Source organism: Vipera ursinii (assembly GCF_947247035.1).
Source record: "Vipera ursinii genome assembly, chromosome: 10".
Lineage (NCBI taxonomy): Eukaryota > Metazoa > Chordata > Lepidosauria > Squamata > Viperidae > Vipera > Vipera ursinii.
The window spans coordinates 6,047,717-6,069,491 of NC_139520.1; the positions used below are offsets into that span (position 1 = coordinate 6,047,717).

Here is a 21,775-nt window from a genome sequence, read left to right on the forward strand (position 1 = left end):
GATTTAAGGCACGCTTTTCTTTTTATTTGTAATACAGCCCAGCCCAAAACCGACCTTTGATTTTCCGGCTCGTTATCCTTGCTCATAAAAAGTGTGTCTGTTCTGCCTCCTGCACTTGCTAAATCATCAGGCCACGGAGCCCCTGGTATCGCCTTTCAAAACGGAACACGAAAGGCGTCATTGTAGGGCCGGGATGGAGTGGCTGCTCAGAACTGCTCAGAATTGGGGTTTTTATGTCAAGGTTAATGTAATCATTTTAATTGTTTTAATTTTTGTAATTTGTTGTATTGTTTTTTTAAAAAACCTTGTGAACCGCCCTACGGGAGAAGGGCGGTATTTTATTTATTTTATTTAAATTCCATTTATCTCCCGCCCTTCTCCGAAGACTCAGGGCGGCTTACAAGCTTAGCAGTAGCCTTCATTCTATGTATATGCCTGCTTATTAGGGCTTTCACCCCCCCCCCCCAAGCAGCATTATTGCAAAGTCAGCTTATTGCCCCCAACAATCTGGGTCCTCATTTTACCTACCTCGGAAGGATGGAAGGCTGAGTCAACCTTGAGCCTGGTGGGACGCGAACCTGCACTAATTGCAGGCAGCTGGTATATAAGTCTAATAAAATAAATAAATAAATAAATTAAAATAAACTCCCAGATTTTCCTTCCGTGAATAATCCCATTTAATCCCATTTATATCCCGCCCTTCTCCGAAGACTCAGGGCGGTTTACAAGCTTCAATGATCCATTCTCTTCTATGTTCCCTGACTAGCAACAGGACTTTTCACCCTCTTCCTTCAAACAGCGTGGAGCTCATATTTCAGATTTATTGCTTTGATTCTAATCAGATTTAGGATAGGATAGGATATGGAATGGAATTGGATAGGATACAGAATGCAATAGAATAGGATAGAATATGGAATGGGATGGAATGGAAATGCTACAAGTAGTTCTTGACTTATGACGACAGTTGGAACCAGAATTTCCATTTCTTAAGAAAAGTAGATTTTGTGACATTTTTTTGCCACCGTTGTTAAGTGAATCACTGCAGTTGTTAAATGAATCATGCCGTTGTTAAGTGAATCTAACTCCCCACACACACACACTGACTTTGCTTGTTAGAAGCTGGCTGGGAAGGTTGCAAATGGCAATCACGTGACCCCGGGACAGAAGAGAAACAGAGTAACAGACGACTTGGAAGGGACCTTAAGAGGTCTTCTAGTCCAACCCTCTGCTCAAGCAGGAAACCCTATACCCATTTCAGACAAACGGTTGTTCAGACAAGCACTGCAACCGTCGTATATACCTGCTGTTTGTCTAGCATTTGAATTTTGACCACGTGACTGTGGGGAATGCTACAATGGTCATAAGTGTGAGGACTAGCCATAACACTTTTTTTAGGGCTGTCGGAACTCTGAATGGTTGCTAAAGGAATGGTTATAAGTCGAGGACTTTCTAAATGTCATTTGGGGGGAGCAGGGGCTGCAAGAGAGAATATGTACCTCTATCTGCTGCCTCTTTTTCAAACAGTGTCTCCCCCCTATTATACAAGATAAGGGGGGGCAATACCGCTGGGGAGACCTTGGCTCTGCAAGTAATCCACCCCCAAAGGTGCTTTTTCAGGAGGCAACTGGACTTCCTTGCTTTTCTTTGAAAATACAAGTATATAAATCCTTCCACTCCCCACCAGCCAGTCGGAGTTGAAGAAGCTTCTTGGGTGAGAAGCGAAACGCCTTAAAAAAAAACACAAAAAAAGTCCAGTTGCTTCCTGGGAAAAAACAACACACCTTTGGTGGACTGAGAACCTCCACCGACATTTAAGTAATCCACTTTTATTCCATAAAAGGGCTTTGTTAGTTTTATGGCCCTCTGCAATTATGATGTCTCACTTTCTGTCACGCCTCAAAGTTTTCGACAGGAGGAGGAAAAAGGAAATTATAACAGATATACAATGCAGAAACCCTCATAAAACTGTAAGAGATTTTTCTCCGTTTGCCGGGAGGAAAATACACAAAGTGGACTTCAGACACTCGAAAGGTTTCTGCCCTAGAATATTGCCCAATTTTGAGTAACTTAAAAAAAAAAGGCTATCAGGCAAGTTAGCCTTGCCGGTAAGAGCAAAATCTAAAATCCTAACCCAAATGTCAAGAAAACTAGCCCAATAAAACCCATAAAGAGGTTTTAGGAGAAAAATTCTGGATATAAATGTACATTAGCCTAAGAGGGACAAGTATTTTAAGTTTTTTTCTTTTTTTTGTTTACTTTTTTTTAAACGTATGAGAAACGTAAAAGTGTTGGGATGGCCTGTATGAGGGAAAAGACTTCAATACTTAAGTGTAATTAACTCTGAAAAAAACCTTAACCGGTAAGAATGTTTTGAAATAATGTGGGGAAAATAAATAAGAATTTGGTAAACAGGATCTATGACGAGCCAACCGAGATGATCAGTTAGAAAAGAAGCTTCATACTGATGTGGTTATTATTTGCAGAAACATTAGAAAAATGTTTATTTTTAATCATATTTAATTGTTATTTATCAAAAAAAAATAAGAATTGTAAGAATATTTTTGGAAGAAGCGAAAATCAAGCAAAGCTACTATACGGACTATAGAATGATAGAAACTAATTGTTATTGTTTTTTTAAAAAATATAAACCCAGACAACATGCTGCTTAGCAAATATTAAGGTGATTATGTTAAAAAAATCAATAAAACATATTTACCAAAAAATAAATAAATAAATAGAGGTTTTAGGAGGATGTTCTAAAAGAGCCATGCAACATATATACAGTGTGACTTACTGCCTCCGTCCTAGGTAATACAGCCCTTACTAGGTGGTTTGACATCCCAGTGATGGCCTGGGGGGTGGAAAAAAAGTCTCTTTGTGTCCGGTTGTTTTGGCGCGCAATGCCCTATACCAGCATCCCGAGGGGAGGAGTTGAAACAGTTTTTGTCCACGATGTGAGGGGTCTGTAGGTATTTTCACCGCCCTCTTTCTGGCCTGTGCAGCACACAGGTCCTCAATGGAAGGCAAGGCTGGTTTGCAATTGTGTTTTTTCCCCCCTGCAGTCCTAACTATCTGTTGAAGTTGTGGGTTTCAAGAAGAGGTTGGGCAACCATCTGTCCGGGATGGTTTGGCAAGAGGGCTGGACTAGAAGATCTCCAAGGCCCCTTCCAATTAATCTAATGTTTCCAAGTCCCCCAATCTAGAAGGAAACGATGCCCAAAGCGCAAAGATCTTCAGGATGGCTCCAAGGGCACTGGACTAACTCACTGGGGGTTTCAAGCTACGAGTCAGGTGGCTTGGTCTTGGTCGTCAGGATTGACCACTGCCTCCTGAATGAGCCTTGGTGGAGCAGTGGGCTAATGCCTCCTTAAGTAACACCAGCCGCCTGCAATTAGTGCAGGTTCGAGTCCCACCAGGCTCAAGGTTGACTCAGCCTTCCATCCTTCCGAGGTAGGTCAAATGAGGACCCAGATTGTTGGGGGCAATAAGCTGACTTTGTAAAAATGCCGCTTGGGGCCCCCCGAAAGCCCTAATAAGCAGGCATATACATAGAATGAAGGCTATTGCTAAGCACACTGATTTGTGCTTTAGATTGTAAGCCGCCCTGACTCTTCGGAGAAGGGCGGGATATAAATGGAATTAAAAAAAATGAGGACCAAGATTGTTGGGGGCAATAAGCCTACTTTGTAAAAATGCCACTTGGGGGGGGGGCTGAAAGCCCTAATAAGCAGGCATATACATAGAATGAAGGCTAAGCACATTGATTTGTGCTTTAGATTGTAAGCTGCCCTGACTCTTCGGAGAAGGGCGGGATATAAATGGGATTAAAATAAAAATAAAATAAAATAAAAATATTGCTAAGCACATTGATTTGTGCTTTAGATTGTAAGCCGCCCTGAGTCTTCAGAGAAGGACGGGATATAAATGGGATAAAAAAAAAATGTCAGCAGGAAGGCAAGAGAGATCCGCGCCTTCTTCTGCCCCGCCACACGCGGTTGGCCTCTGTCCGGACGAGACACGGCGCCCTGGGCTGGGAGAATGCGCCAGGCGTTTGCGGTGAGAAAGGTCGGGCACTCCAGGCACGCTCAGAGGCACGCTGCTTTGCTCCTCTATCCCCCTCCCTCCCTCCCTTTCCCCGTGCATCCCATCTACCTACCGTACCTTATAAAGCAGAGCGCAGGAAAAAGGCTTTCAATTCTCCAGCAGGCAAAAACTTCCCGGAAAGGCGCCCGCTTTGCTAATACGGTAGCGAGAAAGTCACTGATTGGCTAGGGAGATCTCTCTGCCCCCCCTCCAAACCATCTCCGGCCAATGAAAGGGAGCTCCGCTCGGATTGGCAGCTCCTCCGGCCACTCGCGCGCCGGGCCCCGATCGGGAAACTTGAACGGCGAAGAGCGGAGTTCTCGCGGGCTACAAAGTAACCGGCGCGGCGCTTCCGAAGCTTTTCGGGGGCTTTTTATTTTTTTGGATGGAAGGGCAAAGTCTCCGCGAGGCTCCCCGGCTGCGTCGCCCACGAGGAAGCGGCGCCCGATCCTAAGCGGGGAAGGCGCGCACGTGCCCGGCTGGTTTCTCCGCCCGGAGCTTGCGGAGGCGGAAGGCGGCGGCGGCCGGGCCAGCGCGCCTAGACGCGGGTAGGCACCGGGATGGGGGGAGAGGAAGGGGATGGGCGGGGGTCGGCGGGGCTCCGCTCTCGCCGCCCGATTAGCCCCGGGCGTCCCGGGTTGGCGGCGCTTTGGCGACTCGGAAGACCCGGCTCCCTGTCCTGGGAAAGCCTGCAGGGCGCAGCGGGTTGCGATCCCCTCCGCGGGTTTTCTCGAGTCGTCGGAACGGGGCCCGGAGCGCTCTCGGCTCAGCCCAGGAAGGCAGAGCGCTGCAAAACGGGAGGGGCAGATCCGGAATCGGCAGAGCCCGCTTCGTGCCCCCCCCGTCCGCGCCTCCCCTCTGCGCGATTTGGCCCTTGGGGACCCCCAGCCCTCGGCTTGGCCAGCCCAGCCCGGGGCTTCCGCGTCCCCTGTCCCGGGAGGGCCGCTTTCCCTTGAAACCCCCCCTACCCGCCCCTTTGCAGCTGTTTCCAGCTGTCGCCGCCTTGGACGGACGGCGACGAGGCCCGAGGGCTCCGGAGCTGCCGCCGCCGCCAGCGGTCCCGCCATCCCCACGTGTCGGGCGGACGCTGGTCGGGAGGAGGGCGGCCCCGCGGCACTTTCGCTTTAGCCGGCCCGCCCGCCCGCCTGGCTCCGTCCCCGAGGGGGGCTTGCAGGGCTAGTCTGCACGCTGGCCGAAGGGGAAGCCGGTTTTCCCGTTGGGGAGGCGGAGAGGGAGAGGAGGGGAAGAGCCCCGGTGGCTTGCGAGATCGTGGGGAGGGCGAGGCTGCTCCGAGCCCGCCGTCTCGGCCTTTCCGGGAAGAGGCGACGGCGGCGCCGCCGCTCCCTTTCGCAGCTCCGCCGCGGGCTTCGGCTCTCGGCCCCGGCGCTGCCGGGAAGGGGATCCTCCTCGTTCCGCCGTTAGGGCGAGGAGGGCGGACGCAGCGCTGGGCCGAGGCAGGGAGGGAGGGAGGGAGGGAAGGAGAGGCGCCGGGCCTTCTGCCTTTCCTCGGCGGGGCGAGGTCGTTATTCCGGAATCAGGTCATTCGCCCAACTCAGGGGTCTTCCAACTTGGCCCTTTTATCACTTGTGGACTTCAACTCCCAGAATTCATCAGCCAGGCATGCTGGCTGAGGAATTCTGGGAGTTGAAGTCCACAAGTCATGAAAGGGCCAAGTTTGAAGACCCCTGGCCCAACTGGTGCTTTGGGTGCTGATCCGGTCCTGTCCGATGACTGGTAAGGAGGTTCATCCCCTCGATCAGGATAAGAGCTGGAAGGCACCTTGGGGGGTCTTCTAGTCCAGGGCTTTTCAACCTTCTCACCCGTTGTACCACTTTTAGGATACGGCAACATCCGAGTACCGCCAGTCGCCCAGCAAGGGTTCAAAAACTTGATGATCAAAAAAAAAGCAACGAAAAAAGTGATGAAGTACAGGCAGTTCTTCACTTACATCAGTTCGCTTAGTGACTGTTTGAAGTGACCATGGCACTGAAAAAAGTGCCCCCCCTAAGCCACAGCCGAGCAAGACACCTGCCTGCCCGCCCGGCGGTGCTCTTCCTCCTGTCCGAGGTTTTCATTGTTGTGAGCATTTCTGTTGAGGATTGGCAGTGGGGGTGGGGTGGGGGGGTGTTTCGTTTTTATTCCCTCCCCTCTGCTGGATGGTTGCAGCAGGTTTTGGTCACTTCACATGACCCTGGGAGACTGTGACCGTCATAAATATGAATCAGTTACCAAGCATCTGAATGTCAATCACAAGACCCTGGAGATGCTGCAACATTCCAGCTGATCGGCGGTTCTTCTGGGCTCAAAAGGGCCAGGATCAGCGCCCAGCTCCAGCTGGAGCCTGGCGCTGATCCTGGCTCTTTCACTCAGCCCTGACAGCCCTGCAGCTCCAGCCATCTCTCGCTCAGGCTTGTGCGGTGCTGCCACCGGTTCAGCTCATTCCCCTCCCCCACTACCACTTTTCTAGGATGGTCGCGTACCACCTGCCAGGTGCCAATGTACCACAAATGGTACCCGTACTACTGGTTGAAAAGGCCTGTTCTAGTCCAACCCCCCAGATTGCCAATCTCTGCAGTGCATTTGGTCCCTGATCATTACAAAAAAAGGTGGCACAGTTAGATGACCCGGGATGGACAGGCTTTGAGACATCTCACATTACCTACAGACAGTCCTTAAAACCACAATTTCTGTTCTTAAGCAATGCAAACATTACAGGGAGTGCAGAATTATTAGGCAAATGAGTATTTTGACCACATCATCCTCTTTATGCATGTTGTCTTACTCCAAGCTGTATAGGCTCGAAAGCCTACTACCAATTAAGCATATTAGGTGATGTGCATCTCTGTAATGAGAAGGGGTGTGGTCTAATGACATCAACACCCTGTATCAGGTGTGCATAATTATTAGGCAACTTCCTTTCCTTTGGCAAAATGGGTCAAAAGAAGGACTTGACAGGCTCAGAAAAGTCAAAAATAGTGAGATATCTTGCAGAGGGATGCAGCACTCTTAAAATTGCAAAGCTTCTGAAGCGTGATCATCGAACAATCAAGCGTTTCATTCAAAATAGTCAACAGGGTCGCAAGAAGCGTGTGGAGAAACCAAGGCGCAAAATAACTGCCCATGAACTGAGAAAAGTCAAGCGTGCAGCTGCCAAGATGCCACTTGCCACCAGTTTGGCCATATTTCAGAGCTGCAACATCACTGGAGTGCCCAAAAGCACAAGGTGTGCAATACTCAGAGACATGGCCAAGGTAAGAAAGGCTGAAAGACGACCACCACTGAACAAGACACACAAGCTGAAACGTCAAGACTGGGCCAAGAAATATCTCAAGACTGATTTTTCTAAGGTTTTATGGACTGATGAAATGAGAGTGAGTCTTGATGGGCCAGATGGATGGGCCCGTGGCTGGATTGGTAAAGGGCAGAGAGCTCCAGTCCGACTCAGACGCCAGCAAGGTGGAGGTGGAGTACTGGTTTGGGCTGGTATCATCAAAGATGAGCTTGTGGGGCCTTTTCGGGTTGAGGATGGAGTCAAGCTCAACTCCCAGTCCTACTGCCAGTTTCTGGAAGACACCTTCTTCAAGCAGTGGCACAGGAAGAAGTCTGCATTCTTCAAGAAAAACATGATTTTCATGCAGGACAATGCTCCATCACACGCGTCCAAGTACTCCACAGCGTGGCTGGCAAGAAAGGGTATAAAAGAAGGAAATCTAATGACATGGCCTCCTTGTTCACCTGATCTGAACCCCATTGAGAACCTGTGGTCCATCATCAAATGTGAGATTTACAAGGAGGGAAAACAGTACACCTCTCTGAACAGTGTCTGGGAGGCTGTGGTTGCTGCTGCACGCAATGTTGATGGTGAACAGATCAAAACACTGACAGAATCCATGGATGGCAGGCTTTTGAGTGTCCTTGCAAAGAAAGGTGGCTATATTGGTCACTGATTTGTTTTTGTTATGTTTTTGAATGTCAGAAATGTATATTTGTGAATGTTGAGATGTTATATTGGTTTCACTGGTAAAAATAAATAATTGAAATGGGTATATATTTGTTTTTTGTTAAGTTGCCTAATAATTATGCACAGTAATAGTCACCTGCACACACAGATATCCCCCTAAAATAGCTATAACTAAAAACAAACTAAAAACTACTTCCAAAAATATTCAGCTTTGATATTAATGAGTTTTTTGGGTTCATTGAGAACATGGTTGTTGTTCAATAATAAAATTAATCCTCAAAAATACAACTTGCCTAATAATTCTGCACTCCCTGTAAGTGAGTTGTGCTCTATTTTAGGACTTCTTTTTTTGGGGTCACGGTTGTTAAACGAATCACTAGGAGTTAGCACGCTATTGAGCGTGACTCATGCACGCATGCTCTTTGCATGTCTACCTTTGCACAAGTTCAGGTGTGTTGGGTGACAGCCTGAAAGCTTGATCGGATGCAGGCCATATTTTAAAATAATAGACTCGGCATAACAAAAAACGAGTAGTCCTCAACGGCAGGTAAGCAGTGGGGAACCACAAGGTTCCCTCTTGGGCCAGTCATCCTCAACATCTTCATCAATGACTTAGACAAGGGAATTGAAGGGGAACTCATCAAATTCGCAGGTGACACCAAACTGTCAGGAATAGCCAACCCCCCAGAAGACAAACTCAGGATCCAAAAAGATCTTGACAAACTTGAACGATGGGCCCTGTCCAACAAAATGAGTTTCAGCATAGAGAAAAGCAAAGTCCTACGCTTAGGTAGGAAAAACCAAAGGCACGAAGAATACCGATTGGGTGAGACCTGGCTTGGAAGCAGCAACGGTGAGAGGGACCTTGGAGTCCTGTTGAACAAGCCTGGGTTGTATAAACAGAGGCATAGAATCAAGGTCACGCGAAGTACTAGTTGTTGCTTGTTGTTGTTAGCTGCGAAGTCGTGTCCGACCCATCGCGACCCTATGGACAACGTTCCTCCAGGCCTTCCTGCCCTCTACCATCTTCTGGAGTCCCTTTAAGCTCACGCCTACCGCTTCAGTGACTCCATCCAGCCACCTCCTTCTCTGTCATCCCCTTCTTCTCTTGCCCTCCACCTTTCCCAGCATTAGGCTCTTCTCCACTGAGTCCTTCCTTCTCGTTAGGTGGCCAAAGTATTTGAGTTTCAACTTCAGGATCTGGCCTTCTAAAGAGCAGTCAGGGTGGATCTCCTCTAGGACTGACCTGTTTGATCGCCTTGCAGTCCAAGGGACTCGCAGGAGTCTTCTCCAGCACCACAGTTCAAAGGCCTCAATTCTTTGGCGCTCAGCCTTTCTTATGGTCCAACTTTCACTGCCATACATTGCAAGAAGTACTAGTATCACTTTATAAAGCCCTAGTAGTAGGACCACACCTCGAACACTGCAGCCAATTTTGGCCACCACTGTATTACAAAAAAAGATGTTGAGAGTTTGGAAAGAATTCAGAGAAGAGCAACTAAGAGGATCAAAGGCCTGGAGGCTAAAACATACGAAGAATGGTTGCAGGACTTGGGTTTGGCTAGTCTAAAGAAAAGAAGAAATAGGGGAGGCAAGATAGCAGTATTCCACTATTTGAGGGGCTGCCACAAAGAAGAGGGGGTCATGTTATCCACCAAAGCAGCAGAGGGAAGGACGAGAAACAACGGTTGGAAACTGATCAAAGAGGGAAGCAACCTGGAATTAAGGAGAAACTTCCTGACAATGAGGACAATTAACCAGTGGAACTACCTGCCTCCAGAAATCGTGGGTGCTCCATCACTGGATATTTTCAAGAAGAGACTGGACAATCACTTACCTGAGATGGCATAGGTTCTCCTGCTTGAGCAGGGGGCTGGACTAGAAGACCTCCAAGGTCCCTTCCAGCTCTATTCTATTCTAATATGCAGAATAAAGCATGGTGTGTGTGTCCCATTAATGTAAAACAAGCTACAATTAGTTCTTGACTTATGACGCCTGCTGGGACCAAAATTTCTGTTTATTATGCAAAATTGTTAAAGGGCCATGCCAGATTTTATGACCTTTTTTGCCATGGTTGTTAAACAAATCACTGCAACTGTTAAGCGAGTCACAACGTCATTAAGCGAATCTGGCTTCCCCCATTGACTTTGCTTGTCAGAAGCTAGCTGGGAAGGTCTCAAATGGCATTCACATGACCCCAGGATGCTTCAACCATCATAAATACCTGACAGTTGCCAAGTGACCAATTTTGACCACATGACCGCTTGTGTTCTGTAACCTGAGAGTCTACAGCAGTTCTGGACTACAGATTCCATCAGAGTGTGAAGAATATTTAGAGACAGCAATCGCACTTACACTTATACACCGCTTCACAGTGCTTTATAGACTTCTAAGCAGTTTAAAGAGTCAGCATATGGCCCCCAACAAGCTGGGTCCTCATTTTATCAAACTCAGAAGGATGGAAGGCTGAATCAACCTTGAGCAGGTCAAGATCGAACTGCTGGCAGTGGGCAGAGTCAGCCTGCAATACTCTAATCACTGCACGTGATGGAAGGAAGGAAGAAAGGGCAATAGCAATAACATTTAGACTTATATACAGCTTCACAGTGCTTTATAGACCTCTCTAAGCGGTTTACAGAGTCAGCATATAATCCCCAACAAACTGGGTCTTCTTTTATTTATTTATTTATTTATTAGTTGAATTTATATACCGCCCTATTCCCGAAGGACTCTACTGACCTCCGAAGGATGGAAGGCTGAGTCAACCTTGAGCAGGTCAAGGCTGAACTGCTGGCAGTTGGCAGAGTCAACCTGCAATACTGCAATGCGCCACCACAGCTCAGGTTGCCAAAACATCACAGGTTAAGTGAATCAGTACAGATGTTAAATGAATCGTGCAGTCATTAAGCATATCGGGCTTCTCCCATTGACTTTGCTTGTCAGAAGCAGGCTGGGAAGGTTAAAAATGGTGATCATGTGACCCCCCCTCCCCAGGATGCTGCAACCGTCATAAATATGAATCAGCTGCCAAGCACCTGAATTTTGGTCGCACGACCCTGGGGATGTTGCAGTGGTCCTAAGTGTGAAGAACGGTCATACACAGTCACTTTTTCCAGAGCCATTGCAACTTTGAACGGTCACTGAACAAATGATTGTAAGTAGGCTGATCTTATCTAAACTCAGAAACCGGGATCAGTCAATAATTAGGCCAGAGTTTACTAAGGAATCCCAAGAATATAGATTAGGCTTCTATTTCTATGGGCTGGGGAATTTTTGGAATTGAAATCCACATTTTATTTTTTTATTTTAGTGTCTGGAGGAGGTTCTTACACACACACACACACACACACACACACACACAACCAAAGAGATAAAAACAAAAAAAAATACATGCAATTGAAAAGAGAAACAAAAGAGCTGATGCAGTAGAAAAGCTATTGCAAACAACTTTGGAGACAGTTTTGGCTTCTGTCCTTTGAATCAACATCCGTTTCCAGCAAGGCATTTTATTGTCCAAGGCTAAGCAGTCATAAGGGACGCGGTGGCTCAGTGGGTTAGGACGCTGAGCTTGTTGATCAGAAGGTCGGCAGTTTGGTGGGTCGAATCCCGAGTGCTGCGTAGCAGAGTGAGCGCCTGTTACTCGTCCCAGTTTCTGCCAACCTAGCAGTTCGAAAGCACGTAAAAATGCAAGTAGAAAAATAGGGACCACTACAGTGGGAAGGTAACAGCGTTCCGTGCGCCTTTGGTGTCTAGTCATGCCGGCCACATGACCACGGAGACGTCCTCGGACAAGCGCTGGCTCTTCGGCTTTGAAACGGAGATGAGCACCGGCCCCTAGAGTCGGAAACGACTAGCACGCATGTGTGGGGGAACCTTTACCTTTAAGCAGTCATACATGCCATATTTGCAATTCTTAAGCAGGGTCAGCCCAAAAGCATCGTTCTAGTGTTAACGAGCCATCAATGAGGACTTCAGCTCTCACAATTCATAGACCTACGGCCACAATACAGCCCAAAATTTCCGCTGCTAAGTGAGACGGTTGTTAAATGGACTTTGCCTCATTTTACAACCCTTCTAGCCACCGTTGTTAAGTGAATCACTGCAATTGGTAAGTTAGTAACACGGTTGTTGAGTGAATCCAGATTCCCCATTGATTTTGCTTGTCAGAAGATTACCAAAAGGAGATCACATGACCCCAGGACGCTGCGACCGTCGTAAATATAAGCCAGTGGACAAAGTGTCTGAATTTTGATCACGTGATCATGAGAATGCTGCAAAGGTCATAAGTGTGAAAAATTATAAGTCATTTTCTTCAGTGCCCTGGTAACTTTGAACAGTCACTAAATGAACTGTTGTAAGTCAAGGACTACCTTTGGTTGATGATTGTCTGCGGATGAGTATGTCTTAAGACAGAGTTCCCAGGCGTTTCCAGCTTTGTGGACCGACGGAGGGGGAGGGGAAGGGGATAGTTCCGGGCGAGCGGCTGGCATGCGCACAGCTCCATTTCCACGAGCAGCATGCACACCCACCTGCTTGCAAGCGAGGGTGTGTGTGTGTGTGTGTGCTCGCCGGCCGTTCCTGTGGCCTGATTGCAAAGCCCCTCATGGCCCACTAGTGGGCTGTAGCCCACAGGTTGGGGACCCCTGTTTTAAGGCGTCTCTGGTAACGGCTGATTTGTGTTCCATTTCAGGAGGCATTTCCAGGATGGCGGCCAGTATGGATGAGTGGGTGGGCAGTGCTCACCTGTTTGTCCGAACATCCTCGGAAGTTTACTCTCTACCTTCATTCTACCAAAAGCCAAATTGCAGACACTTGGTATACAAAGCATTGAAGTTGGCACTTGCAGGTATGTCGCTGGCATTGGCCTTGGTCCACCCAGCTCACGTGTTTATGATCAGCGGGAATCAGTTGGCTAAACAGCTCAGATTTTTTACTTCCAAGTTCAAAATGCTTTCCACCACTACCCTGTGTAAATTATTATTATTGTTGTGGTTATTGTTGTTGTTGTTGTTGTTATTATTATTATTATTATTAAAACATGAACCTCAGTCAAATGATGGTGGACACGGGTTGCTGCCCGCATCCTAGGTATCAACCAGGTACCTCCTTAAAATGTAACATGTTCCAAGTAGTGCAGTTTTTTGTAGCATTACTGGAGTTATTACAGGAAGCTGCAGTTTCTTGATGTGTTTTGCAAAGTTTTTGGACAATAGTTCCCAGTGCCCCAATGACAGTGGGTAGCACTGTTACCCGTTTCATCCATAATCGCGCAGTTTCGATGGCCAGGTCGTGATATTTCGTAATTTTCCCCAGTTCTTTTTCTTCGACTCTGGCATCTCCTGGTACAGCGATATCAATCAGCTGTACACTTCGGTTCTCTACCACTGCGATATCTGGTGTGTTGTGTTCCAAATGGTGATCTGCCTGTATTCGGAAGTCCCACAAGATCTTCACCCTCTCATTGACAACTTTTTCCACCCTATGTTCCACCCCAGTTCTTTTTCTTCAACTCTGGCATCTCCTGGTACAGCGATATCAATCAGCTATATGATGGTGGTGATGGTGATGATGATGATGATGATGATGGATTTCCTTCCTTGTTATTGCACCATTGCACTCATTTCACATGCTAGTAAAGTTATGCTTAGAATCTCAGTGTTAGAAAGTTTCTCCTTAGTCCTGGGTTGGATGTCTCTTTGATGAGCTTCCATCCATTACTTCTTATCTTGCCCTCAGGTGTTTGGGGAACAAGTCAACCCCCTCTTTCCCATCACAGCCCCTCAAGTATTGGAAGACAGCTGTCCTGTCACCCTTAATCCTTTTCATTAGACTAGACCAGGAGTAGGCAACCTCGGCTCTTTTATGACTCATGGACTTCAACTCCCAGAATTCCTGAGTCAGCTATGCATACCACCTGCTAGGTGCCAATGCGGTACCCGTACCACTGGTTGAAAAGCCCTGACCTAGGGAACTTGAAACCAAAATATAACAGAGTATAATTAAATATGTTTTTTCCCCTTCTGGAGAGTTTTATACTTCCTTCCCAATATAGCCGGCATTGATTAGAGCAAAAATGCAGAAAGTGCATTCAAGAGTAACAACCTACATCTTAAGTCAGGGGTGTCAAACCCGTGTATCGGAGCTTTTTCCTCATTGCCGGCAATGGGGTGGGCGCGGTTTTGTCGTGACGTATCCAGCCCATGGGCCAGCAGTTTGACACCCCTGCCTTAAGTGGAGCACTTGCTCCAGAATAGATCCCTACTCCCAAGGAAATCTTTCAAACAGTCAAAATGAGCCCTGTCTTATTTTTGTCTGGCCGCTGGTCCATAGTTTCGTGGTGCCGACGTTACAGGACTGCAGAATCAGGAGCACGCAGAAATGATTCCAAGACCCTGGTGTGATGACCCAAGTTGACTTCAGAAGACTTCTGCTTTTCTTCTTCTTTCTCCTCCTAAGAGAGGCCCTAGCTGAGCTCCTCACAAGCTCCTCCTCCAGAGAGGACTTACTTATTCAAGGACATAACCACAGTAGCGTTTTTCAAGCCTGGCAACTTTAAAATGTATGGGGCTTCAAATCCCAGAATTTCCCAGCTGGTCTTCTGGAGGTTGAAGTCCACACATTGTAACATTACTCCCAAGTTTGAAAAACACCAGCTTAGATCTTCTGCTGCAGCAACCAGTAGTAAACCTTCTGATTCACCCTCCGTTTTCCCCCTTCTTTCCTTCGCAGAATCCGTAGGGAACTCTAGCGGGGTGGATATTCTGAAGATCCATATTAGTGAGCCTGATTTGATCATCCAGCTCAAATTCTGTGAGCAAGAGAAATGCAGAAAGTTCCTGCGAAGCTACCACCGAGGAGAGCTTCAGCAAGCTATCCCGAGGAGTCTCAGTGCCTCCATGCCCTTGGCCATCCTAGGGCCCATCAATCTGGAGCTAAAAGCTGGTGCTGAAAAGTTGGATCCCATCATCCAGGAGGAAGACCGTTGTCTGGAATACATCTCTCGGCAGAAGGTATGTGTCAGCCTGAAATGGGTGGCTTGTTGTCACTTCGGAGAGACAGCCACTAAAATGCAGGCCCAGTGTCCACATGAACGAAGGCCCCCTTGTCTTTCTCAACCAAGCATTCTAGCTTTCCTTGTTTTAAATCTGACCAGTTTTGTAGTGCTTTGGAAAGACCACAGTAGGAATACTGCATCCAGTTTTGGTCACCACTATATAAAAAAGGAACGCGGTGGCTCAGTGGGTTAGGACGCTGAGCTTGTCGATCAGGCAGTTTGGCGAGTCGAATCCCGAGTGCCGCGTAGCAAAGTGAGCACCTGTTACTCGTCCCAGCTTCTGCCAACCTAGCAGTTCGAAAGCACGTAAAAATGCGAGTAGAAAAATAGGGACCACTCCGGTGGGAAGGTAACAGCGTTCCGTGCGCCTTTGGCGTCTAGTCATGCTGGCCACGTGACCACAGAGACGTCCTCGGACAAGCGCTGGCTCTTCGGCTTTGAAACGGAGATGAGCACCAGCCCCTAGAGTCGGAAAACGACGAGCACGTATGTGCGGGGGAACCTTTACCCTTTACCTATATAAAAAAGATGGTTAGACTCTGGAAAGAGTGCAGAGAAGAGCAACAAGGATGATCAGGGGACTGGAGGCTAACATATTTGAAGAAAAGTTGCAGGAATAGGGTATGTCTAGTTTAATGAAAAGAAGGACTGGGGGTGACATGCTAGCAGTGTTCCACTATTTGAGGGGTTGCCACAAAGAAGAGGGGGGTCAACCTAGTTCCCAAAGCAGGACAGGACAAGAAGCAACAGACGGAAACTAATCAAGGAGAGAAGCAGCCTGGAATTAAGGAGAAATTTCCTGACACTTAAAACAATTAACCAGTGGAACGACTTGCCTCTAGAAGCTGTGGGTGCTCCATCACTGGAGGTTTTTAAGAAGAGATTATTAGGTAGCCGTGTGTCTAGAATGGAATAGGTTCTGCTTGGGCAGGGGGTTGGACTAGAAGACCTCCAGGGTCCCTTCCAACTCTGTTACTCAGATTAGAAAAATGCTAACTAATACAGAAAATAAAGAAAATAATTCACAGAAACATTTTCCCCCCATCTTTTCTTTTTTCTTTTGAAGCCGGATCACCTTAGAGATGAAGAAATAGCAGAACTGGAAGAATCGCTCAAGAGTCTTTCTTTGAAAAGAAGATTCCTTCCATCCGCGAAAATGGAGCAACTCTCTTCAGATTCTTCCCTTCCCACTCTGAATTCCTCGCCTCCGGATTACGGCCCTCCAGGGGTTTCAGAGGCTAAAGAAGACACCTTCGTTTTCCAGAAGCAGCAATTTGGTGAGTGTTTCAGGCGGGGCCTTGAGACAAAAATCCTGGGCAGAGATAATGAACGGAAGGCCGAAACGCGACCGGGTGCCAGCCATACGGAGTATGTGTACTCCACAAGGACTGTACAGGTACTCCTCAACTTAAAGCCGTTCGTTTAGAGGCTGTTCAAAGTGACAAAGGCGCTGAAAAAAAGAAGACACGATCCTTTTTCACACTGGTGACCATTGCAGCATCCCGGTGGTCATGTGATCAAAATCCACACGCAGGGCAGCTGGCGTGTTTTGACCGCGGATTAGGTGATCACCATTCGCGACCTTCTGCCTAGCAGGGTTAATGGGAAGCCATGCTCACTTTACAGCCACGTTGCTAACTTAATAACTGCAGCGATTCGCTTAGCGGCTGGGCCAAGAAAGGGGGCAAAACTCAACGAACAACTGTCTCACTTAGCAGCGGGTTCAGTTGTGGCCCACCTGTTTGTGGAATCCTGCAGTGCAACATCTAAGGACAGTTCCCGATAGAAAGTTGCATAAATCCCACAGGTATTTGTGGCTGGAAGAACACACAAAGGTTTGTGCAGTTGCAAATAGGACCAGCAGGGAAGTCAGGTGTACAGGTCGTCGCTTAGCAACTCTTCAGAGTTACAACAGATTTCCGCAGGGGACTTAAGAACCGGTTCTAAAGTTATGATAGTCGCCCCCCCACCCCACCATGCAGTCATGTGACCGTATTTTGGGCACTGGACAACTGGATCAAATTTATGGCCGTTTGCTGTGTCCCACGGTAACCTAATCACATTTTATGACATTTTGGCTGTAGAACGGCCTTTATTTCCAGTTTTCGACGCCTAATGGCAGATTCCATTCGAGTTGTAAGTCAAGGACTTTCTCCTGTAAGGGTTCGCAATGAAGGTAAAGTTTTAACCAAAGGTGTATTTCTTCAGCCTCCCCCTAGAGGGCGCACTGAAAACAGTTTCTTTGTACAGTATGGATCAGGGGTCTTCCAACATGGCCCTTTTATGACTTGTGGACTTCAACTCCCAGAATTCCTCAGCCAGGGAGTTGAAGTCCACAAGTCATAAAAGGGCCAAGTTTGAAGACCCCTGGTATGGATGTTTGTGTTGAGCAGGGATCCTCAAACGTGGCCACTTTAAGACTTGTGGACTTCAACTCCCAGGCTGGCTGGGGAATTCTGGGAGTTGAAGTCCACAAGACTTAAAAGTGGCCAAGTTTGAGGACCCCTGGCGTTGAGCAAGACCTTTCTCTAGACTAGTTTCGCCAAAAATTCAGCTTGTGAGCCGCATGCAGCCCTTGTGCAACTTTGAAAGCCCCCCCCCCCTTCAAGAATGCACCCACTTCCCTCCCACGGAGCTTTTTAAAATGGGTGCAGAGAAGAGCAGCAAAGATGATTAAGGGCCTGGAGGTAGAAACATATGAAGAACGCTTACAGGATGCAACGACAACCATAAGTGTGAAAACGGTCATTTCGTTTCAGTGCCGTTGTAACTTCAAACGGCGACTGGTTATAACTTGAGCACTACCTGGTTGTAACTTGAGGGCTACCACTACATCTTGGGGGAGATCCAGGCTGGGAGAGGCAGCGTACAGAACTGTAGCCTAATCATATCTTTGTAAAGAGGAGGCCTGCAAGGATGTTAAAAAAAATAACTTGATTTTCTGGCTCCCTTTTGCAGCAAACAGAAAAATCACCCCCGATGACCATCAGAAGTTTGCCAAACTGGTGTCCAAGAAGTGGAAACAGGTGGGCCGGTCCCTCTACCTGCAGACCAAATGCCGAGCCCTTCGGGACCCCTTCATTGACAACCTGGCCGTTGAATATGAACGCGAAGGCCTGTACGAACAAGCGTATCAGCTGCTCCGCAGATACATTGACTCAGAGGGCAAGAAGGCAACCATTCAAAATCTAGTGGCCGCCTTGGAAGAGAACGGCCTCATCAACATAGCTGAAGAAATTTTGGGTCTCCACCAAGGTGACTTGCCGTGAAGACAAAAGAGAACCATTTTTAATTTTTTTAAAAATTTTTTGGAGACTGCTAGCTTTACGCCTCTGATTGATCCTCCCACCGGTCTTTCTTGTGCATCGTATTCAGTCCCTGATCAGCTATGGCCTCTCCCTGTGACTGTTTCCCAACAAGAATCAAGTCCAAGATGCTGAAGTCAAACTGGAAGATCAAGTATGGTTTCAACCACAAATTGCAAGCCTACCCTGGAAGAGCAGCGAACTATCTAATTGGAAATGAAAAAAGAGGACTTGCCCAGACACTGTCAAGAGTCTGGAGAAACATACAGTAGCACAGGAGAGGGTGGGCAGGACAAGAAGCAATGGGTGGAAGCTAATCAGAGGGAGATCCAACCTGCAACTAAGGAGGAATTTCCTGACAGTTTGAATGATTAATCAGTGGAACAGTTTGCTTTCTGGAGTTGTGGGTGCTCTGTCATTGGAGGTTTCCAAGAAAAGATTGGACAGTCATTTGTCCTGGATGATATATGGTCTCCTGCCTTGGACTACTTTGACCAAAAAGCCTCCAAAGTCCTTTCCAGCCTATGGTTCTTCCTTCCCCCTATCATGATCATAGGGCAGATTTAACTTTGGTGTTCTCCTGGTCTTCAAGAGGCCTTCTGAGTAACTGAGTAGACCACTAGTTAAATAAAAAAAATAGCCCAGAAATTCAATTAACTACAGATTAGTAACCTCAGTCAACGCTGGGAAATTCATGATCCCCCAGATACCAGACAGCCAAGCAATTGATGTTTCCTGTTCCTAAATAGATGAGTTATATCAGGGTTCCCAACGCCCCATCCATGGACCAGTACACGGGATGCAGGCAGCACACAAAACTACACACCTTCTGTTCCACGGAAAAACGTCTCCATGGAACCAGTCCTTGGTGCCCAAAAGGTTGGGGACCTCTGAGTTATATTATTACATGCTCTCAGAAATATTTTGAGAGGAGCCAAGTCATACCTTGATTTATGAGTTGATTGATTGATAGGAGCTTAGTCCACTAGCCGTTGAAGGACTTAGATTGAGGGTGTCCAATTTTGGCAACTTTTAAGACTTGTGGACTTCAACTTCCAGAATTCCTCAGCCTTGCATAGGTGGCTGGGGAATTCTGGGAGTTGAAGTCCACAATTCTTAAAGTTGACAAGGTTGGACACCCTGCCTTAGATATTTACACTGATAGCCAGCTGATGTTTCTAAGGTAGGGAAAAGTGATGAATGACTCATTCATAAACACAATAACTGGAGTTGCGAAGTTTGAGCCATCCCTGGGTAACATTTACACTAATGGATTTTTCTGCGTTGACATTTTCAATCTGAGTTATTCAAGAGGATGCTTCTAATTAAATGGTTCTCAGCAATTTTTAAGACGTTTGGACTTCAACTCCCAGAATTCCCCAGCCAGCAACACTGGTTTAGAGAATTCTGGGAGTTGAAGTCCAAGGTTGAGAAATACCGTTCTAAACAGTTTCTGTGACTTTTGAAGTTTGTCAACACATTTCCTTGAAACAAGTGAGTCTCAGGTATTTTGTATAGAACCGTTCTCAATTTTTTTAAAATAGAAATTTGATATATATATATATATTTATCCCGAAACAAGCTTGGTCTGCATGGTGACTTTTTTTAAAAAACAATGTTGAGCAGGGAAATTTAGCACACGTTCACTTTAATCTTTATAGTTGCTGTCCTTAATTGCTTGCTTCTCTTAGTCTTTTAACAACTGCTAAAACATGGAGTAATATTTAATGTTTTAGCACTATCATGCTGTAATGCTAAATCAAATACTAACACTTAGAATCTGACAAAGATTAAAATCTCTTTTTTTCTACATTAAAAAACAATCCAAGAGCGTAGAACACTATAGTGCTATTTTTTAAAAAATCTGGAGGAAACTTTGTGAATCGCTGCTTCTGTTTTGACTAAGGCCATTAAAACCTTGTTGTAAAAGACTACTAACTTTTAGAATCGTATTCATTTTCGTGGTATTTCACTAATTAACCGTTCTTTTTCACCGGTGCTGTAACATTTGTTCTAATTCAGTGTGATTAAAAGGCAACAATATCAATATCCCGGTTGCCTAACAGATTTTAATAAAGATGTGCTAGTATTCAAAATATATTGAATATTCCCATCAACTCATGGACACAATACAAGGAGGAAGAGCATGAAGACAGTGATGTGTCCTCATGGCATAAAAAATTATAATTCTGCTTATAGATGAACCATGGGAAAACTATGGCTTGGCTCCTTCATGACTTGTGGACTCCAACTCTCAGAATTCCTGAGCCAGCATTCCCCAGCTTCTACAAATATTTCCCGACTTACAACAATTCATTTAGTGACTGTTCAAAGATACAACGGCACTGGAAAAGTAACCTCGTGACTGTTTTTCACATTTACGACCATGGTAGCATCCCCACGGTCCTGTGATCAAAATTCGGATGCTTGGCAAGGGGCATGTACTTAGGGCGGTTGCAGTGTCCTGGGGTCATGGGATTTCCCCACTTTTGTGACCTGACAAGCAAAGTCAATGGGGGAAGCCAGACTCACTTAACAACCGAGTTACTAACTTATCAACTGCAGTGATTCACTTACTGACAAGAAAGGTGGTAAAATGGGACAAAACTCAACTTTACAACAGTCTCGCTTTGGGACAGAAATGTTGGGCTCAGTTGTGGTCATAAATCAAGGACTACCTGTACTAATTTTTAATTTTCATCCTTTGAACTCTTGCTGTCTGTTACAGCCCTTCTCATAATGCACCTAGGCAGCGGTAGGCAACCTTGGTTCTTTGATGACTCGTGGACTTCAACTCCCAGAATTCCTGAGCCAGCCATGCTGAGGGGAAAAGGAGAGGTTTCCAAGCTGAGCCACGCTGGCTCAAGGAATTCTGGGAGTTGAAGTCCACAAGTCATAAAAGAGCCAAGGTTGCCTACCCCTGTGGGTAGAATGGGATCTGTTTCCTTTTTAGCATTCAGTGTGGAAACGTTGGTTTTTAAATCAAAATAATGACATCAATGCTCTGTTCAGCATTAAAAGCCATTTTAACTGAACTATAATCAGGAAGGGCAGGGATCAATTTCTCAAAATCTGTCAATTTCACCAACAGTTGGCCCATTATAGCTCGTGCCCGATCTCTCCACCGAAGCCCTGCTTCCAAGCTCCAATAATTTCCCTCTGCCCAAGGAGCTGCATCTGCCATGATGTTTTTTTAAAAGAAAAAGAAAAAAAAATAGCCAAATAGTCTGTCCAGCTTTGGCAAGCCCACCTAGCAGCGGGTCTGCGAACCGAGCGATCCCCATCTGCACACAGATCCTGCCAAAGTTATGCTGCTGCTGGCAAACCTCTGTATGGGGCAGGCTACCAAGCACATATATGAGCCTTTTTGAC

The 21,775-nt window shown here is 46.6% G+C and overlaps 1 protein-coding gene across 1 annotated transcript; it reads left to right on the forward strand.

Moving 5' to 3' along the window:
* Positions 1–4,344: 4,344 nt before the first annotated feature.
* Positions 4,345–20,450, forward strand: TRADD (TNFRSF1A associated via death domain). The gene is made up of 5 exons (XM_083370719.1): positions 4,345–4,631; positions 12,735–12,890; positions 14,774–15,054; positions 16,165–16,375; positions 18,057–20,450. The coding sequence occupies exons 2-5, from the start codon at positions 12,749–12,751 to the stop codon at positions 18,365–18,367; spliced, it is 945 nt and encodes a 314-aa protein (XP_083226845.1). The 5' UTR covers positions 4,345–4,631; positions 12,735–12,748; the 3' UTR covers positions 18,368–20,450.
* Positions 20,451–21,775: the final 1,325 nt, after the last annotated feature.